The sequence below is a fragment of the Pyxicephalus adspersus genome, chromosome 9 (genome assembly GCF_032062135.1).
Source record: "Pyxicephalus adspersus chromosome 9, UCB_Pads_2.0, whole genome shotgun sequence".
Classification (NCBI taxonomy): domain Eukaryota; kingdom Metazoa; phylum Chordata; class Amphibia; order Anura; family Pyxicephalidae; genus Pyxicephalus; species Pyxicephalus adspersus.
Genome location: NC_092866.1, coordinates 7,589,977 through 7,611,259, shown reverse-complemented (window position 1 = coordinate 7,611,259; position 21,283 = coordinate 7,589,977). Strand labels below are relative to the sequence as shown.

The window sequence follows — 21,283 nt, the reverse complement described above, 5'->3', positions numbered from 1 at the left end:
ATTTCTAAATCTGACCTCCAGATAAAAGAAATATATAATTATGTGTTAATGGATACAGAGCTACAATATTGTGTGTGTCTGCATGGAGTTTTATAGAACAGCTTTACATATTTCTAGCAAAATTCTGTATTCACCATATGCACCTGATGTTTGCTTGTGCTTTATACAGTATTTGGGATAAAAAGAGTCTTTGCCATATCTTTATGATGACCTTGTGTACATTTCTATAGATTAATGTGTCTTGAAGAAGGATGCATCTCTGCTTCTTTAGTAAATATAGAACATATTGTATTCCTAGTGCCGGTGACACATAAAGTACATTTCATCTTCTCATTCTGCATGTTTTTGTGTTGCTTTGCTCAATGAAATGTATAAAGGTAAACAAAGGTTATAGGCACACTTGAGTATATGTGTTGTTGTTTCATCAACTTTCCATTGCAAGATACGTTTAAAGAAATGCAGGTTTTGTGCTTGGGTTTGTCTGATCACTTTGATTATAATATACGCTGTGTATCTCTTGCTATTTGCAGTTCAGTAATTTATTCATGCAAACTAGAGAAGCTTGCCATAGCAAAACAATATACTAATATGGCAATGATATTTGATATGGATGCACCCATTTTGGTAGAGGCAGGCCTTTGCTTCCTTATGTCTAAGCTGCCCCAATGATGACTTCTGATATAATGGAAATATTTAGGGAGCAAAATTAGTAGGAAATAAGCAAAGCTGGGAGATCCTAGCACTACGGGTCATCAGGTACATCTTCCTTTCCAACTATGAAAACCATGAGCCTTTAATTTCTTTTGGAGGATAGAATACCCTTGGTCCTTACGAATTGAAAAATCACAATCAAGGTTTATAGAAGTTGCTCATTTAAGAAGCTCCAGTATAGTCTTGACAACAGGAAAATATATTACTTTATTTTCACCTAAAGGCAGCCTATTTTCTACCTCATTAAGGATCCTTACATAGAAGCTATTCATCACTGGAAGGATCCAACTCCCAGGTATGTGTGTGATAGGTCTGATAAGTTCCTATAGAACCACACAATACGGTTTTGTGGAAATGTTGTTTTTTTTCCACTATGTTCCTAGTGTTACCAAGAAAAGATGTTTATTTATAGAGAAATGTTTCTTTTTCTCTATCATAAAAGACCAGGAGCCCTGATTAGTCTTTTGTGTTCCAACCTAAAAGCCTCCACGTCCTTCTCATATGCACTTAGACCCTGATATATCACAGTTCTTATCCAGCTATCTATAGCCTTCTACAGCACCTGCTGTACTGTGCACACAAAACAATCATCTCAATAAAAAGTACCAACAGTTACTAACCTGTGCACAGTTTCTTCCATAGTTTGCAGAAGGGTGAAGGCCAACACCTCTCTTGCTTCAATACCGAAAACAAAAAAAAACACAAAATCTTTTTGGAATTAGAACCAGTCGGCCTCAGTTGTATTGCATTATACCAATGTACATATTTTCGGATAGCAGGGTTAGGATGGGGTGGTATTTAGGACGCTTACTGAATTACCCAAATGCATATTCATGTTTAAAGTATCAGGCTGTGCTGTGCATGGAGGGGAGGTAGCCAGCGAGGAATGTCATGGTGCAGGAGTGCTTTGAGGTGGCCAAGGAAGATGAGCTATGAGCAAAGTATGGGGTCACGATGGAAAGATGTGCTGTTGCAGGGAGTGGGGTGGCGGATGTTCTTAGCAGTGAGGTTGAGTATGTTAGGAAGGAATAAGCTGTTGGTAGGGTTGTTGTAAGCTGGGTGGGTAATACTGGGGAGTTGAGGTTGCTGTCAAGGAGTGTGCTTTTAAGTACTTTACTGGAGGTTTGCTTAATTGTAAGTTATTTTATCGTGTATAATGTATAAATGAAGAAAAAGAATGAGGTTCACGGATCAGGGATTGTATGAAATATTATACACGTCTATTTGTTACATAGTATCAAAGAAAACCATTTACATAACGCAATCAGGTATTTTACCTTGGTCCTGTTAACGCTTCAAAGGACCTAGATTTTATATACTAGACAAACTCTATAGGGTCGGGACTTTTGCGGTTCTTCGCACATTGTTTGATGACATAGAAGTACTGTGTCTAGTATATAATACCCAGGTCCTGTGAAAGACATACAATCCCTGAGCCATGAACCTCATTCTTTTTCTTCTTTTATACTTTATATATGATTGCTTAATGAGGTGTCTCAACATTGAAAGTTGTTAATTAAGAGAGGGGAACCCCCCCTAACCTCCCTAGAGGTAACCCTGAGTGTGACTCGGGGTAGAAAAAAGTTGCTAAAAGTGGTAACCCCGAGTCACACTCGGGGTATGTAAACCTATGGGAAGTTAATAGTAAATAGAGCCTTACCCGATCCGCCGGCGTGCCGCGCCGTCCAGCGGCGTGATCTCCATCTTCTTCCTTCTTCCTCCTTCTGCATCCGATGAGTCACCGGGGAGTTCCCGGTGACGTTGGTGCGTGTGTACGTTGCCGGCGGGGCGGGAAATTCAAAATCCATTTGTATTGCATTCAATACAAAATACCTGTATTGAATGCAATACGTTGGATTTTTATGTGTAAAAGCAGTACATTGTTTTCAAGAACATTTATTTTACAGTATACATATTAGTATGAGAATTATGTGTATTTTTTTTAAATTTAAAAAAAATATAAAAATAAAAATTTTATTAAATATATAGATTTTTTAATTTATTCAGTTTATTGTTTTTACGTGATTTTGTGTTTCAAACTTTATGATACTCATACTATTATAATATACTGTAAAATAAATTTTCATGAAAAACAATGTACCGCTTTTAGACATATAAAACCTTAAAGAAATTAACCGCTAGGGAAGTTAATGAACTTCCATTTTTTATGGTGTAACTTAGTATGTATCATGCTTGGTAATGATCATATGAAAGTTACACCTTTGTATCTTTAGAAATGTACACAGTGTAGTTGTTAGTGCCGTGCATCTCCTAATTGCATTAATACAAGTCGAATTGTGGTTCAATTTTTCTCTTCCTCTCTCCACAGCTGGAGTGCCAAGCTTTACCTGACCCCAAGTAACATCGTCCTACTTACTGCCATCGCTCTCATTGGAGTCTGTGTTTTCATCCTGGCAATAATTGGCATCTTACATTGGCAAGAGAAGGTAAGATCTGGTAACAGTCCATCTTCCCCTGGAGGCAGCCAATGCCACCTGTTCCTATATAATTGTATCAGTGCCAAGCACTGTGAAGATCGACTTTAAAGCTGACCTGCAAGTGCCCCCCACAAGTCTCATGCGCTGTCACTTTTTGTGTTTACTGATGCATTTATAAACGTGAAGCTGCATACATTTCATATGTATTTGTTACATACATAAGGAAGAGCTGCATCCAGAACCGTTGCTCTCTGACATTTCTATTTTATTTTCCAGCTCGTGGAAATTCTAACCCTTTCAGGTCCAGAAACTTCATAATAAACTTGGCACATACCCAATCAATTCAGACTTAGCATATCATGAAAAATGCATAAAGGGTAGATGATCATAGATGTAGAGATAACTGCCAAAATGCAAATCCTAATTTTCCTGCGAAAGTCAGGTTTGGTCTTCTCCTTCCAACCTGCCAACTTCCCCTGGGGTTAGTATTTGGAGAAGGATTAAAATGAACCCATTATAACCTATATTATTTAATGTTAAGTCCATGCATGAGAAATTATATGTAAGTGTTACACTTCCAGGTATTTATTATTATTGATCTCTCCCTGACAATGCCTTCTGACCAGAAGGATTAAGCCATCTTTGTTCAGGCAGCATCCAAGGTTAATACCTACTTCATAGACTAAGATTCCCGCTCATAAATGACACAGTCATCTAAATCTTGGTGTCTACTCCAAGTGTGTTTGTGGTTAGGTTCACAAATACCTGACCTGGATCAACCCTTGCTGCAGATTTGCTGTAAGATTTCAATAATGTAGTCTGATCACTGCAAAAGAGGAGACTAAGGAATTTCCTCCTCCAACCTGCAGCAGGCTGATGATGTAATTTCAGCCTGGGCCATGTCATTGCTTAGACGCTCAAGAACCTTTTTTTTAAATAAAATCTTTATATTACAGTTATTTATCTAAGCTTACTGGATGGTTCCCTTTTAGTAACACTTGTGTCCACATATCCATCTGCAATACTTTCACCCTGTTTGTGGAGTTTCTTTTTTCTCACTGTGCAGAATAATGTCACATTCTTTCTGGAAGGTTTAAAAGTCACCTCAGACAGCATAAACGACAGATGTCTGGCTTTCCTATGCCTGTAATTAGCATATTGCAATTAATGAACTTCCACCTGATCTTTATAAAGCGACATTAAATGGAAAATGTTGCCATTCTGTTGCTTCAAGGAATATGTTCCCTGTTAGAGCTGCGTCAGCCTTTTTGGCATGACTGATGCAGCCAAACAGATAGCGGCTCCATTTCCTAAGTCCAGGCACTGGGCACCTGGGGGACACCCAAAAGTGGCCCTGCAAGGTCGCATGTGCCAGCTTCTACAATGCAGAGCAGATTATTAAAAAGAATTCCTTTTTTTTGCCTTCCTGCCGTTTGATCTAACCAGTATTACCATTTTATACAGGAGGTGTGGTTGTGATTTTTACAGTTCAAATGTATGTGATGTATGTGGGCCTTTTTTGATATAGAATGCAGTGGTCAGCTTTTGATTGCTGTCTGTATCACCACTTAGTAGATTTACCCTCTCTATTTATCCTGTTGACACTGAGGTCTTGATCTCATCGTGTCCAATACCCAGGAACTAGACTTATACTTTGCTTAGAAAGCAACATTTGATGTCACTACTAAACTGGTATGCTGCACTGCTGCTGGCATTTCTGTTCTGCATGATGACCTATTCATAAACAACAAATGGAGTCGGCATTAACAAAGGCAGCTGCACATGTGCGCATTGTGGTGTAACACATGCCAACCACATACCTCATAGTGGAAGCGAGCCCTAAAAAGGAAGAAAATACAAAGTTTTGTATTATCAGAACAGGAATGGAGGGAAAATCTTCCAATTGGGACACTTGTCCAGTGATAGTTTATAAGGGTATTCCCTAACTTTGACTAAATATCCTCCTACTTCCTGTTGTGTGTAGAGGACAGAAACTGAAGTCCAATCTTTTTTTATACAACACAGATATCAACAACACAAAAATAACTGGTGTGATATGTAATCATGTCCTACACTCTCTAAAACAGCCTTTTTTTGACATACGGGAACCCTTATAATAACTGTGAGGGAACCCCTTCTATAATTAGAACCTCCACATCTCACAGTATATTAGTGTGGGGGTCAGTGGGAAACATGTCTCTTACATGGCTGGCCATTGGGAAGAATGTCACCCTTACAGATAGCCAAAAAGATCATTGGTGTCAGCAGTAACTGACCTGAGACCAAATTGCTCATTGCTCAAGGAATCCCTAGCAACGTCTGGGGGAACCCTGGTGTTCCACACGAAACTCTGATTCGGAGTTGGTGCTCTAAAATAAAAGATAAAATGGCCCTAGATATTTCCTCAGTCCATTTTAATATATCAGCTATGAAGAACTTGTCCTTTAATGGCTTTTTTTTTTTTTTTTTAGTTTATATTAACTTTAGATTCGATTCACTGTGAGGACTTTGTCTCCCTGAAAGTCCTCCAAATCTCATCCAGACAAGCGACCCGCCGACACATTTATCATTTTTGTCCAGCTTTGAAGTGGTGATTTTTAAAAATCAGCAGTGGTTTATTTTTAATTTATATTTAAGTGGAGGAACGTGAGATGTTTCGGCTACTCGCAGTGTGTAATGGCAGGGCTCGTTAGCGGTTAATGACTTGTTTGATCATTAGAAATGAGAAGTTTTGGATCATTAATGCTTACTGTGGATTTATTACCAATATAAACCGGACCCGTATTAACGAATAATAAATTAGCAAAATCCTTAAGGCTCCCAAACAAACTTCCTAATATCCCCCTGAATCTACCATGACACTTTTCATGCCAATGTATTTCCTCTTTCTATGTTTCAGAAAGCAGACGACCGGGAGAAGAGACAAGAAGCGCACCGATTCCATTTTGACGCCATGTAAAGCCTCATCTGCTTTTTTTGTGAACAAATGTATAGTGTGGTTTTCCTGGAAAGAGTAAAACTTTTTTCACTTACTGATCACGGCACGGTTCAGCAATTTACAACCTTCAGCTCATTGACTTATATGGGATAGATGAGAGCTGTGTGAATTCTGAGCCCCTGTCTGAAATCAGGCAGATCATGAAATAGATTCTATTCATTAGGTGTTTGTTAGTCCCTCCCTTGACAACAATCTTAGCACTAAAGGTTTCATATAAAGGCCCGGATTTTTCACAGCCCTTTGCTTTTCCATAAAATTTTCCCCTCCTTTCTGCTTCCTTACAGTAATAAACAGCCGGTATTGTGCAAAAAGGCTGCTTTGGGATTCCACTGCATCTAGTTTTATGACCAGTTGCCCGGGCATTAGCCTTGGGGACTAACAAGTAAGCATTTGGTAGCCCTGGCTGAACTCCTATTCGGGAATGATCATATAACCCAATGCCTAGGCATTTCATTATGTAATCATCCTCCTGTAAGAATTCAGAAATGGCATCAGCTGTAGGACAAGTAAGGATTACAGATCTTTTCAAGGGGTCCGGATACAGGGGAGCATTTTTGGAATAGATTGAGTTTTAAGCGAAGTCCCTCCCCTTATAATAGGCGCAGTAAGGTGTGTGATAATAGTGCTGTTTGGTGATTGCTCCTTGCAGTTCTACCTATAGAGATCCCAATTTCCAGTATATGGAGAGGATTTCATTTTGAGGACTCTAAGAAGGTGGGGGTGTTGGGGGGGGGGTGTTTTGGTAGTTTTAAGGGCATGAACTAGCACCGTCTATGACTTATCATGAGAGCTCGGCATAAGACTTTCTCTGACACTAGAATTACTGTGATAGATTGAGAGCTGTAATTCACTGAACTGGCCCCTCTGCTGGTATGTGAAAAGGGCCCGTTTCCTGGGAAACATTGACTCTTTTTTTATAAACAGGACCTGACTACTGAAAAGCAAAATTGCTGCACCGCAAAGCCCAAGAAGAATCATACTGCAGATTCTGCATTTTACTTTTTATTTATTTGTTGCAAATTGAAATAATGAATAATGAACCCTAATTTATCATATTTAGGCCTAGACATAGGGGTGGATACTCTTATTTATTTCACCGGGGGGGTGTAACTTGTTCTTTGGGTTCTAATCTTTGAATGTCCATTATGAGTGTGATCGCTAACAATTTGTGATGTCTGTTACTTTTTAATGATTTTGCATGTTTGCACAAAATTGATGGAACACTGGAAGGTTTAAGGGACTTTTTTTTTTTAAATAATGTGACAAAATGATGATGTATACTTCATAAGGGTAATTTAGAAGTGAACATTAACGGCCGTTAGTAGGGGAGAGAGCGATGGGTAAAATGCAGAAACTCACCACAGCCAATCACATGTTGTGTCTTTTTGCTCCAACCATTTAAATGGGGAAATCTGATTTGATTTCAGTGTGTGGCCCTAATACTGTTGAGTTAAATGAGCCAATAATAAGGTAAAGGCTTAACAATACGGTATAGTGATATGCATTTGAAATGGACATTTCTGATAAAAACAAATCCTTAGGATGGTGATCAATAAAACAAAGTGGCCCCATTGTGTTCTTTAAAAAATGGTCATTAGAAGAAGTAATTTACTCCCCTGTCCAGGGGCAAAACTTTTCTTCTCTGGGATGCAGCCTTCAATGGTCTCTTCAGGATTCTTTGTTTCCAGGAGTGTCAGATGTCTGTGTTATCTACCACATTATGTAGTTCCTTCCTCGTCATTATAAGACTCAGAGGATCAAGCCACGGAACTCCGAAACCTGACCTGACTTGAAGAGTTGTGTAGAAGACACAGCCACTAAAGTTGTATAATACCTCTTCTATTGCAGGGACTTTCAGCTTTATTTTTTTATGAACCAAATAGGGTCACTTTAAAATAGATTTATAATCAAACATCACATGTGTAATCACATGTTTGTCTTTCCATGGTAGAATAAAAAGAGCAGCAGAAGACACATAGCCAATACCTTTGGCATGTGGTCATGTGATCTGATACCTGATCCTCCAGCAAAGATAGCACAACCAAGATCCTTGGCCTTCGGATATATGGTGAGCGTTAAAGAAAGCCTGCGGCAGCATTTTTACCAGGAGTTTCTAGTTTTTGCTAGTATAGTTAGCATTTTGCTAGCTCTAAAAACCTTTGCATAGTTCTTAGAATTTACAGCAAGCAAACCAAATACACAATTGAGAATGTAATTGTGGTTTCTTTCCGTTATGGTTATCCTTCTGTCTCCTAGATTTGCCGATTCCTTGTGATATAGATGGCAACCCTTACTGTACTCTACTGTATGTAGAGCAGCACATAGTGGCCAATAAGGTTTTGGGTTAGGAAAACCTCATGAAACTCTCAGAAAGCTCTATGATGATTTCAGATTGGTTGCTGTGCGTTACTTTCACTTTGCATATTATCATCGCTCTCTGACCTGCCTTGCTACCAACCTGGTAACTTCCGGGGGACTGATGGGTGTCTTGTCCTTGTCTGTCTTTACCGTGACTGTTAATCTATTCCTTTTAGTCATTAATTGTAGGCAGTATTGTTTTCTTTTTTTGTAATGATTTATTGCCAAATTGATTTGTAAATAAAGTAATGGTGTGTTTTTTGTAAATAACAGGGCTGTGTGTAAAAATTAGTATAAAGTCTGCCTGTTGTCCATATTAGCCAATCAAATGTTTGCTTTTCCTGACTTCTGGTGGGGTTTGAGTGATTGCTATGGGCAGCACCTTCTTTTTTTACAATGCCAAACCTATAATACCAGGTGAGGGCATCTGATGGGGTCACTAAGGACCTATGTCCTTGGGCTTTGGGCTTGTGTTGATGGCCAAATCCTGGATGCTTCCTGGTGAATTTGAGATCATTCAGAGTTCATTGACACTAGTATTGACCTTGCTGTGTTTAACTTGCTTCAAGCTGCTTCTGTATTACTATTTACATGTATGGAAGGAAAAGCAGAAGCCCATTTGTACAGGCCCGGAATGAAATGTATGCAATGTGACGCAGTCTGTTCTTAGTTTTGATAGGATGTATTGTAAGCTGCTTTCCGATTGGTTACTGTGTACCTTGAAATCAGTGATCCTTCCTTTCGATATTTCAGTTCTTGACCGATGCTTATGAGTTGAATCAATTGCTGCTTCCTAAATCTGGACATAAAATGTATACTGGGGGGAGGTGGGCAATGAGCTTGCAATGACTCCCAGACAGTTTGCAGAATGAACACTGTTACAAGAAATGCAAAAATATCGGATCTACTCAAAGTTAAACATGTAATAAACATGTCACCAGAGTTAATGTGTTACTGTTTCTTTAACTATAATAAGACAACTATAAACATAGCATAAACACAATCAGCTATAATTTAATACCTTACCCCATACAGTCTCTATTCATAAATTATTATGGCTACAAAGATGTTCAGCTATCAATAAATTAGGAAGGTATTTCTCATAAAAACATCTAACAAGCACAGTGCCTTCAGTTCTCCTCATTAAACAGAATGTTTTGTGGCTTTGTATTTGTTACAAGCTTTAGGTCGGGACTCATAAATAAAGTTTCCCAATTTTTTGTTTTTGTTTTTTTGTTCTGTAAATATGGATTCTGTCTCTCTAGACCCTTGATTTTAAAAGCTTTTTGTTTACAAAGCTCAATAGCTCATGTTAAAATCTAAAGGATGTGAATGAGTCAAAGCAATGACTTCTTCCTTTGCTTTAGTGAGGGTCTGTCTGAGATTTTAATTAGACACAGAGTACATGAAAGGAGACAACTGATCTGTATATAACCCCCACTATAGTGATCGATTTTTATGTTAAAGTGTATGTAAACCTTATTGTGTTTATTATTCTCACTGTATACCGTTTCTTTATTATTTTGTACACATAATGCAGATTTTCATACATAAATATTCGGCTTCTAACAGCTTCTCCTTAGCCATTGCTTCACAGCATCAGCATTGTGAGCCTGCACTGTGCACTTCTTCAGATTGCCAAAAGGTTGTGTATCAGGTGTGTCAGATAGGCAGCCCAATGGCCAACTGAAGGACGGTTCTGCTAAATGCAAAGATTTGGCTTAGGGTTATCAACCTGTAAAAGGAAATGGTGTTACTTGTGGGAACATTTGCAACAGGTACAAAAAAAAAAACCTTTTTACACGGAGGACATGACTCCAAACATGCAACACAGACCAGAGCACCCATGGTTACCTCTTAAAACGCATCCAAAAAAAAATTGGCACATGGGAATCAGCACAGGCCAGGGAGCAATAGAAGAAGGTGGCCTGGTCTGATGAAGCATATTTCCTTTTTAGATCATGTGAATGAAGGAGTAAGAGAGCATGTAGCAAGAAGCATTATGATAAGAAGCTAGGTCAGCAGAGGGAGTGTGGCTTAAAGAATCTGCTGCTAACATATTGGTACCATATACCCTCTATAGATCAGAGCTGTTTAGATGGCACCAGGTGACTTACAAAAACAATTGAAATAAATTGACCCCAAACAATTACAATATAACTAAAAACATCATCAGTGACACATAAAGACCATCAGCCCCTCAGTTCTTCTTTATCATAAAGCACTCACCAGGGAACAGTGACGCCATCTTTTAAGACTGGACATGTTGGATACTCTTGTGATTCATCTGTTGATCTCCCAGGACATATAGGAAACCAGTACTTGATTCAACTTTCCAGCAACCAAACAGAACTGATATACCCACTCAGGTTGGAGCTGATCACTAATATTATTTTCTTCTAATAGATACTTGAATGTTCGAATTACAGAGAAACATTTCCAATTTGTAGGATGTTGTATGAATGCATAGCTGTTATCTGTATAGGAAACACTACATTCCCTTATCTTGTTCTGACTCGTCTTCTGTCAGCCGCTAACCTGCCAGGATGATTATCATTGGTCTGTGTATTGTTAACCATAATCTCTAATTAAAGAAAAATAAAATACAACAATTGTGGGTGTTTTCTAAAGACCCGTGTATCAACATAAATAATGTGTTAACTGTTTCTGTACTGTTCAAAGTACTAAAGTCATTATTTGAGTTGTTTGATGTCATTATTGTCATGTCATTCATGTCATTACTCTATTGGTGCACTACGAAGGGGAAAAAATACCAGATTTTGATTGGACATACTTTTGATCCGCTGACACTTGATCAATGTGAGTGATTATTTATATTTTATTGTTTTTGTTAACATTCAACATTTTTGTAACCATTAGCTAGAAACTGTTCAAAGAAGATCCTTCATCTCTAACAGTGAAAGATCCATTCCATAGGAGGAGGCTAGGGTTATTTTTCTTTGTTTTGAAAAGAGCAAGGAAGGGTTAGAACCCTCCATTGTGTGTTTTTACCTGGTATCTGGGGCAGTGCTAAAACCATTTTTTGTTTGTGTTGATGTAGTGTAAGGCCTTGTGTCAAATGCCAATGCTTAACAAGATGCAATTCCCCAATCTATCACTTTAGTTATCACCATTAGACAAGTCCTGCTTGGCCTAGTTATGCCTTCCCAGCACTCAATTGCCCTCAGGGCATAGGTACGCAAGGGATCACCTCTGTGCTACATGGATTGGCAAATGACCAGTAAACTTGCTGGGAAGACAGGTTCACAGTGATGGTAAAGGCCAGCACATGTCCAAATCATTAGGTAAGAGCAGGTCAGAAAACAGGGTCAAGGTCAAACATAGAAAAGTGACAAGTTGAGCATGGTATCTAAGTGATGGGGAATTCCCAACGTCAGAATACAGGCAGAGGTCAGTTCAGGCAGCAAACAGGCAGAGAGACACAGAAAGCAAGGGTTGGTAACAAGTATCACAGTAATGCACCCACAGCAGGACACGGCTGGATGATTTTGGAGGAGGAACTCGAGTGGTCGAGTTCCAGCCTCAACCCCACCTTTAGGATGAATTGGAGCAATAACTTGGAGCCAGGTCTTTTCATCCAACTGTACTTGGCCCCACAAATGTCCTTTTGATTAAACAGGAACAATTTCCTACAAATATTTTCCAAAATTACATGTAAAGCCCCGAAGAATGGAGGATATTTTAGCCTCAAAGTGGGAGCAACTACATAATAATGCCTATGGACTATGGAAATAGATGTTCAACAAGCACATATCAATGTGAGTGTTGGGTGTCCACAAATTAGGCCATAAAGTATATTTGGATTAGATGTACATGAATATTGTAGCCATGCATATATTGAATTTACCTTCACTTAATGAACCCATGATATACTATCATAATCGCACCATTCGTTTTGGCACCACACTTTCTGTATAATATAGCTGCAAATGTTCCTATTTGTGTACTGGCTGTGAATCTAAGCATATAAAAGTGTTCCTTGGATCCAAACACCGCCCACTTATCTCACCCCAGCCATAACTGCACAGTTTGCAGTATGAGTGGTTGCTCAGCACAGAATTATGAGCCAAGTGGCCATTGATGGGAGTTATGGATTCAACGCAAAAGCTGTAAAACCAAAAATTTCACTCTCAATGCTTCTGGCAATGATGGCATAATATAAAATCCATATCCGTATTTTTTTTTTATCTATTCTATGATCGTTATCTTGCTTTGCATGTGACATGTTGACATTAAAATCTTCCTTCAGCTGGAAAATGTGGCACAGCCTACGCAAGACTGACAACACATATCACAGATGTACATCGCGTAGATGTGCCAGTTTATCTGACCTCTTTCCTTGTATGCCTTGGTGAGCATTAAAAGAACTGGATCACGTCTCCCCTCCATGTTTATGTCACTGCTGCATCCGCTTTAAGAGGTTGCACGTTAACATTACAGGGAAGCTCCCTGCTAATAAAATTAATGGCATGTATAAAACTGTCATGCCACATTATAAAATGATTTTACGCCACTGACATAAAATTTAAATATTGAGTTTGTGTAACTTGCTATAAGCGAAAGAAGAAGTTTTCATTTCCCTAGAATGTGTAAAATATCAGATTTTGGTTTAATTTATCTATTTTATCGAAATGCATTGGCTTCAATGGGGAAGGAGAAATTATTCTGTTTTAAAAGGGTTTTCAGTAGCTCCTGCTTTTCTTCATTTATCCTAGATCTATTCGTGTTCCAAAATAATTGTCCTTGGTATAGTTCTATATATATTGATGTTCTAGGAATAGCAGCCTTTTGTTTACAATTTTTAACATGAGGGGACCCTTGCAAAAACTTTTAGGTCTTAAGCAACCTGCTATAATTAATATATCCAGAGTACAATTATGTGGTGATCAGTAGGAAGAATTCCTTTTACATTGCTGGCCATTGGGAAGGATGTCACCCTTACAGATAGCCAAAAAGATTATTGGTGTCATTTATTATTATTATTATTATTATTATACAGGATTTATATAGCGCCAACATATTACGCAGCGCTGTACATTAAATAGGGGAAGAGGAGCGGAGGGAAGGATGGATGAGTCTGGCTGCAGCATTCATAATAGATTGTAGAGGGGAGAGTCGGGTTAGTGGAATACCAGCGAGACCTGGGAGGCACAAATTGCTCATTGCTCAAGGAACCCCCAGCAACCTCTGGAGGAACCCTGGTTGAGAAACACTAGAGTAGAGTAAGTCCCCTTCATTCTCATCCACAGCCCATGTGATTGGCTTCTTGTTTCTTCCTAAAGCCTAGACAAAGCTTAAAGTCAAATGTTAGGCATACTGCACATGAGAAATTTTCATTTTTTGTATTATAATAAGATCATCAACCCACAGCTAAATTAGGAATATGCAATACACTTTCATTTTAAATAAAAGAAAATATAACACCAATGCCATTTAGCAGAGCAATGCAACCTCAACCCAGAATTTTAATTTAACGTTGGATTCAATAAATCACTGCTATTTACAATGGTGAGTCATTTTCAAGGCAAGTGGGATTGTGAATGAAATTGTGGAATGTATATAAATCCAGAATATGTCATGGTAATTCTATGGAAACAATAGAAGAGCCTCCAGAGATACAAAGTATCCGTCTGTATCCATGGCAGTGATGTACCAAGACAGAATAGCCAGGCGTAGAATTGGCAAGGACTTGTTGCATGGACTCTGGTTTTCCCAATTACGGGATTTTGCAGAAGAAGAGGCCAGGATGGCTCAGCTCCTATACAAGTTGATGCCCATGTGGGCAAGGCCTTTGTCTGGATTTGAAGGAAAAACAAGAGCATGTGTGATTCAGTTGTACAGCACATTTCCTTGCACGGCATTTACATTCTTTGTTGACAATCAGCTCCATGTCTTTGTACTCCATTGACATGCATGAGACAGCCTTTCCATTACCCTGTCATTTCCTGAACAATCGCAGAACACGCTAATGACACTGGCGATATGGAGATATTTACAAACTCCTGCCAATATCATTGCTGTGTATCCTGGCACAAGCTGGCGGAGCTTCGTCTATTTCGTCGAGATTTGGACGGCATCTCGAGAAAATAATCATAGGAGATGAAAGCATCCTGATTCTTGGCCATTGGTAAGGCTGAATCTCCGGAACATCAACATACGGGTTCATTCATAAACCTTGGAGCCATGCTGGAGCATTTTGTGTCATTTCACTCTGCTGTGGTTGGGGTGTCCAACTTTCCAAATAAAGCCTCTGCAGCTAACGAGTGTTGACTTTTCCCTGGAAATGATTGTTAGAGAATTGTAAAACGCAGATTTCCTGTGTTTTAACCATGCAGATGGGGCCCTGTGTAATACACATGGTATCATTAGAGGGGTCCACACAGCACTGGGAGATTGGTGTGCATAGGTTTTGGTGCATAGAAGGTAATGGGCTAATATAGGGGCCCCTCACCCTGACCTTCCTATGTTACCCCATTTTTACATAATCCTAACAACATAACCCCTAATTTTTTTCCACTCTTTATCTCTAATTTAAACCCTCACATTACCCTCCCCGTAACCCTAACACTAATACCAATGTCTGTAACCTTTATATAAACCCTAACACTAACCCTCTCTGTAACCCTAACAACAGTACCCCCAACATCTTACATTATCCCTCCCCATATCTCCAATATGAACCCTCACATTAACTTTCCCTGCAACTATTTTCCCTGCCTATACCCTACCCCATAACCCTCAAACTTTGTCTCCCCATCACCTTTATTTTAACCCTAACACTAACCTTGTCTGTAACCCCCAAAAATTAATAAACCTAACACCAAACATTTTCTTTTCCTTCATTTCTTATATAAACTCTCACATTAACCTTCCCTATAACCCTAACATTAAATAATTACCCTCCAGTAACCCCAACACTAGTAACTAAGCTCCCTGTAACTCACACACTAACTTTAACACCAACTCTTCTTATAAACCCAAAAGTAACCCTCCCTTTATACCTAACACTAATAAGTAATCCTCCCTGTAACCCTAAATCTAGCCAAAACACCAACTGTACTTGTAAACCCAACAGTAACTCTAAATTTAGACCTAACACTAATAACTAATCCTCTCCCTAATCCCTAACACAAACTTTCTATAAACGCAATAGCAACCCTCTACAACACTAATAACTAATCCTCCCAATACTCCTAACATAAACCCTTCATGTAAACCTAACACTAATCTTCTCTGCAACCTTAACATTAGCCTTAACAACATTCTAGATAACCCATCAGTAATCAACCCTATAGCTTTTACACTAATAAACTCTCTCCATACCCCTAACACTAATTTCTAATCCCCTTTGTAACCCTAACACTTTCCTTAACACCAAGTCTTTTGAAAACCCAACTGTAACCCTTTATTTAGACATAACACTAATACTTAATACTTCCAGGAGCTCTAACACAAATACCGAATCCTCCTGGTCTCCCCAACACTGGCCATAATGCCAAGTTTTCTTGGAAACCCAACAATAATTCTCTTTTGGGATCTAATTCAAATAACTAATCCTCCCATTAACGCTAACACTAATACCTAATCAGCTCTGTATCCCAAACATCAGCCATAACACCAACTCTACTAGTAAACCCAACACTAACCTTACTTATAACACACATTTTCTATGTAACCCTAATACTTACCACTTCTTTAATCCCAACACCCCCTCTGTAACCCTAACATCTACCCCCTATGTACCCCTAGTACTAACCCTCAATGTTAATTCATGTACCCCAAATCAACCCCTCCATGCACTGTAGGATACCAGTGTCAAAACAAAGCCCTGGAATCAACCAACTTTTAGCGTTTGTCTGATAAAGGATCTACCTACAAGTAAGTAGCTCTAGGGCAGGGACTTAGGGCCCCTCATCCACAATGCCACTGTATTCCAAAAAATACTTGCTTTTACTTTTTTCATCCTTGCATCCCAGCGTTGCAACCACTTCCTCTCCACATATAGTCTATCTGCATAGTATCTAGTTGGACCCTTTGAAAGGGTGACAACACGGGGGCACAGATAGGAGACTAGAACTAAGTGTTGCCACCTTATACCAGGAACTGCCTAACCAAGGACCTCCATGTCAAAATCACCAAGGAAAGCCTTAATAGCATTGTTTTGGGTGTATCTTTTAGAGAGTGAATGATAAATTCACAGGTAAAGCCCATAATCCCTCTTCGTGGTCTGGGTAATATCTCAGCAGGATGGATGGGGAAGGTCCACAGACCTGGCCATGAATTAATATTGATCATTGGGTGTCAGATTAACAATTCATCCCAGAGTCTCCTTCCTGATTGATAGGATGGGTTAGTGGTGATCACTTGTGATTCACAATAAATAATGGGAAGTGAATACATTTAAGGGGGATTCTCCGGGAAATCTCCAGAAACGTAGTCACTGCACAGTTTCCATAATGAGCTGATTGCTCTCATATTGACATGTTAAGGATGCGGCAGCCTTGGTCCTTACCCACAGCGCAGTGTTACCTTAAACACACTGATTGAGCAAAATAAACATTCACCAATATTTCTAAGCAATGTCAGTCAATAAAAATTGGATAAAAAAGTCACATGGCTGAAAATAATGATTGCTATGAATATTGATACCTTCTATGAGTCTAATCTTATTTTTTCCAATACTAATCTTTTATTTAAAGTGGAACTGTCATTATAAATCTTTTTTTCTTGATCTATTGCAAGTATACAAAAACCCACGTATCATTAAAAAAACATCATTACCCTCCAGTCTAGGGACTGTCCCTATGCTGAGATGATGCCATTATTGTGCTGCAGGCATGAGAAAGCCTTCCCTTAGTCTCCCTTACCCCCAATGTGGAAAGGCTGGTCTGTGTCAAACTTTTGCCAACACAAATGTCCACAAGAACTGCTCAGACAGAAGAATTCACATGACTGTGCCGACTCTGAGCTGGCATCTCAGCTAATGATGCCTGAACAAAAATGGTGACTACCCAAACCTGGGGTATTTGTAATAATCTGTTATTTTATTCTAAGGATGGCCCTGAGATGTCAATGCAAATCACAGAAAACAAACCGACCCCCCCCCAAACCTTAGTGTCAGTGTTTGGTCCCCATTATCATTTTATCAACTCTAAGCATCTGAACTCAATGTTTCCTGCCAATAATGAGGGTGAATTGGGCCTCATAAATATGGATGCTCTCCGGGTCACCTGAACTCGCAGCTGCTGGCTCCTCCGCTATGTAATATATGTATGTAAACAGTGAATACGCCGCATTTCATCCCTCGCTGTCCTGTTAACACATAAAATTCACAAAGAGCTAAGAGAGCGCTGGCTGGGTGCAATAATGTCAGGGGTAACACTGGGGGTACATGGTGCAGGGATATAACCCCCTCACCCTTTCTAAACATGCAGAAAGAAAGTGGTAGCATCAGGGCATTAAATAAAAAGGGTTAAAGGGTATTTGTCCCAGAGTGGAGGGCCCACTATTTCTGTCAATGTTGGATTTAACCTCATGTGGTCTGTAAAGTGTTGGAAGAAATGGGATTTAAATAAAAGGGTGAAAGGTCATTTGTCCCAGCGGCCTATTATTGCTACCCATAATGTGGTGCATTTTACCCCTGTCCTCATCAGGACTTTTCAATAAAAGGGTCAAAAGGGCATTTGTCCCAGGATCACTCAGTCAGCGGGCCCAGTATTGTTACATATACACGAGATTTTATGATTTTAACCTCAGTATTTTTTGCATTTCCCTATAATGTGCCTTGGAGAGGTTATACAAATCAGGCCCAGTGTGTTAAAGGGTCAGCCCGAAATCTAGCATTTTTAGAATGTCAGGTCAACAATGGCAACATTTATTCTTCTGTTAGGACAGGTTTCTTTAAGGCATCCCTGGTTGTAATGCAATTGGATGCTAGCCCACTACAAGTCCCAGAAGGTCCTGGAGGCTGCGAGTGCCCCTGGTGCTGATAGGACAGCTCCGCTCTTCCCTGCAGTTAGTAGCCCAGGCTCTCTTTGCAGGCTGCTGGGCTTGGTGGTGCTGATTGGGACAGCTCCTGTAGCTGCTGGAATGGGGCTGTTTTATTAAAGGAACATGGGCTGCTCACTTAGCAAAGTGAAATATTACCTTTCAAGAGATATTTCATCCTATTTAGTGAATGTGGTATGAAAATGAAAATCACTTTACAAAAAACAGGGGGTTTCCCTGCTCATTTGGGGACAGTTAAAGCCAGCAGAGCTCCATCTCATTCACTGAGGTGAATATCCTCTGCAAGGAGATAATTCACTTAGCTATGTGAACAGCCTAAATTCCTTTAGTAAATCAGCCCTAATAGGAGAAGGATCCCAAAGAACTACAACACCCATACCCCCTCTACAGACATTCATTTTCTCATGTAAGCCACTCTAATTAGCCAATGTGGCCCCTTTACCCTCCAGGTGGGCATTTCTGAACTCTTCAGTCATGAGATGATGATGGCTGGAAATCAGATATCCCTGGCAGGGATAGAGTTAATGTGATAATGGGGATTTATGCACTCCCAGGGCTTGGACTCAGCAAGCAACTAATTCATTAAAAGGTAATTAAAGAAGCAAACCCATGACCTATACACTGCAATATATATATATAATGCTGTGTCAGTAAAGGCAATGAAAGAAATATTTTTATCTTTCAGATACATATCTGTGCTATGACACTGAATGAGACAATGCAAAGGGCTGACCGCATGCTCTGCACACTGTATCCTGGCAATGAATGAGTTAATATTGCAAGCAAACCTCCATAAGCTCCATAATTCATGCTATATATACTGTGCTGTGGTAGCCCAAGGGTTAATGTAACCACAGGTATGTATGCCCTATATACTGTGCTGTGGAAACACATTGTGGTTATTTGTAACCACAGACATGATTGTTTTATATACTATGCTTTGGCAGCACAAGGGTTAATGTAATAGTTATGTATGCCCTATATACTGTGCTGTGGAACCCCAAGGGTTATTGTAACTGTAGGCATGTAAATGTTATATACTGTGCTGTGGCAATAAATGGGTTCTTGTAACCACAAACATGCACGCCCTATATACTGTGTTATGGCAGCACAAGGCTTAATGTAAGTGTATACATACTTGTGTTATATACTGTGCTATGGTGACACAAGGGTTAATGTAACCTCGTGCATGCATGTCCTATGTACTGTGTTATGGCAGCACAAGGCTTGATGTAAGTGTATACATACTTGTGTTATATACTGTGCTATGGTGACACAAGGGTTAATGTAACCTCGTGCATGCATGTACTGTGTTCTGGAAGCACATGGGTTAATGCAACCTCAAATATTTCTACCCTATATACTGAACATTGGCAGGCTTAAGGGGTATTGTAATCATAAGCATGCTTGTCCTATATAATGTGCTGTAACATCACCAGGGTTAATGTAACCTCAGGCATGAATGGCCTTTTGTAATCTGCAAGGGCCAGTGAAGGGGTTAATACAGGTCTTTACTAACCCTGCTTCCCCTCCTCCTCTATGAATATGTCCCCATTTCCCTGTGTGCTTCCTGGCCTAGAAACAGTTAACATCTCACATAATCTGTAAAGAGGTTACCACTAAAAAAGAGTGCAAAATCCATGTACAGACCTGCGGCAATGATGGGGTTAATACATGTATCTGCCCAATATTTCAGTGCTGTAATCGTGTACATTGTGTTCATGTTATGAAAGGGTTAAAGCTCTGGTAGCCTCTAGAACCGAATGGGTTAATTCTTCATCATAGTGGTGGATACATTGTATTCATTATATATATATTAAAATTGTACATTACTTTCCCTGATTGGGGGAGATCAGTGTTACCATGAGCCTATGCTACAATCCTGATTGGAACTGCATGGGTTAATTCTCAGACCCAGGTGATATATCAATGTGTGTGTATATGTATATATAGTATATTATATATTCTGCTATATAGAGAAATAATCTAATTACTATCTGCACACTACGATGAAATCAGGTCTGTTGTTCCACATACTGTATATTGGATTTGCTGTGAAAGGGTTAATGTTATAGCTGTGGGTACTTCTATGACTTGTACTCAGCAGGCTACCTGCATTATAAGAGATATTGTCCATATATGTGTGTGTGTGTGTGTCTGTGTGTAGCTATGATACAAAACTGGGAGATGGAGAAGAAGGGGTTAATTTAAGGTGGCAGAGTAGATGGTGAGATAAGACTAAGAGCAATACAAGTATGACCCCTGAAAATCACATTCAGTATACACGTGTGTTGGTAATAGCAGGCAATGAAGGGGAGAGGGAGATAGTTGGGGTGAGAGAGAGAAAATAAATGCAAAGAGAGAATAGAAGGAGAGACACAATAAAGAAATCTCCAGGCGAATGACACACATAGTGGGTGAAAGTTAAGGGCAGACACTGCAAAGAACAGGTGCTGGATGGAGGGGAGCACATGACTGATTGGTGTTTAATCACATGGGAGATTAAAGTAAGAAGGGACAGACACAGTGTAAGGGACAGAGGGACTCTGCAAGGACTGGTGCTGGATGGAAACGACAGACACAATGTAGAACACATAAGGCTCTGCAGGGACAGGTGGTGGTAAAGACAGACCCTGTGCATTGCACATAGGGAGTCTGCAGGGACAGGTGATGGTGGAGGGAAGGATAGACCCTGTGCATTGCACATAGGGACTCTGCAGGGACAGGTGATGGTGGAGGGAAGGATAGA

At 39.6% G+C, this 21,283-nt stretch overlaps 1 protein-coding gene across 1 annotated transcript in view; it reads left to right on the top strand.

Annotated features, from left to right (window-relative positions):
* ITFG1 (integrin alpha FG-GAP repeat containing 1) overlaps positions 1–11,117 on the top strand; it is a 161,101-nt gene extending 149,984 nt beyond the window's left edge. The window contains exons 17-18 of the mRNA XM_072422463.1: positions 3,041–3,158; positions 6,049–11,117. Of these exons, the coding sequence (XP_072278564.1) occupies positions 3,041–3,158; positions 6,049–6,108 (178 nt within the window). The 3' untranslated portion in view covers positions 6,109–11,117. The remainder of the gene's footprint in view (positions 1–3,040; positions 3,159–6,048) is intronic.
* The last annotated feature ends 10,166 nt before the right edge of the window (positions 11,118–21,283 follow it).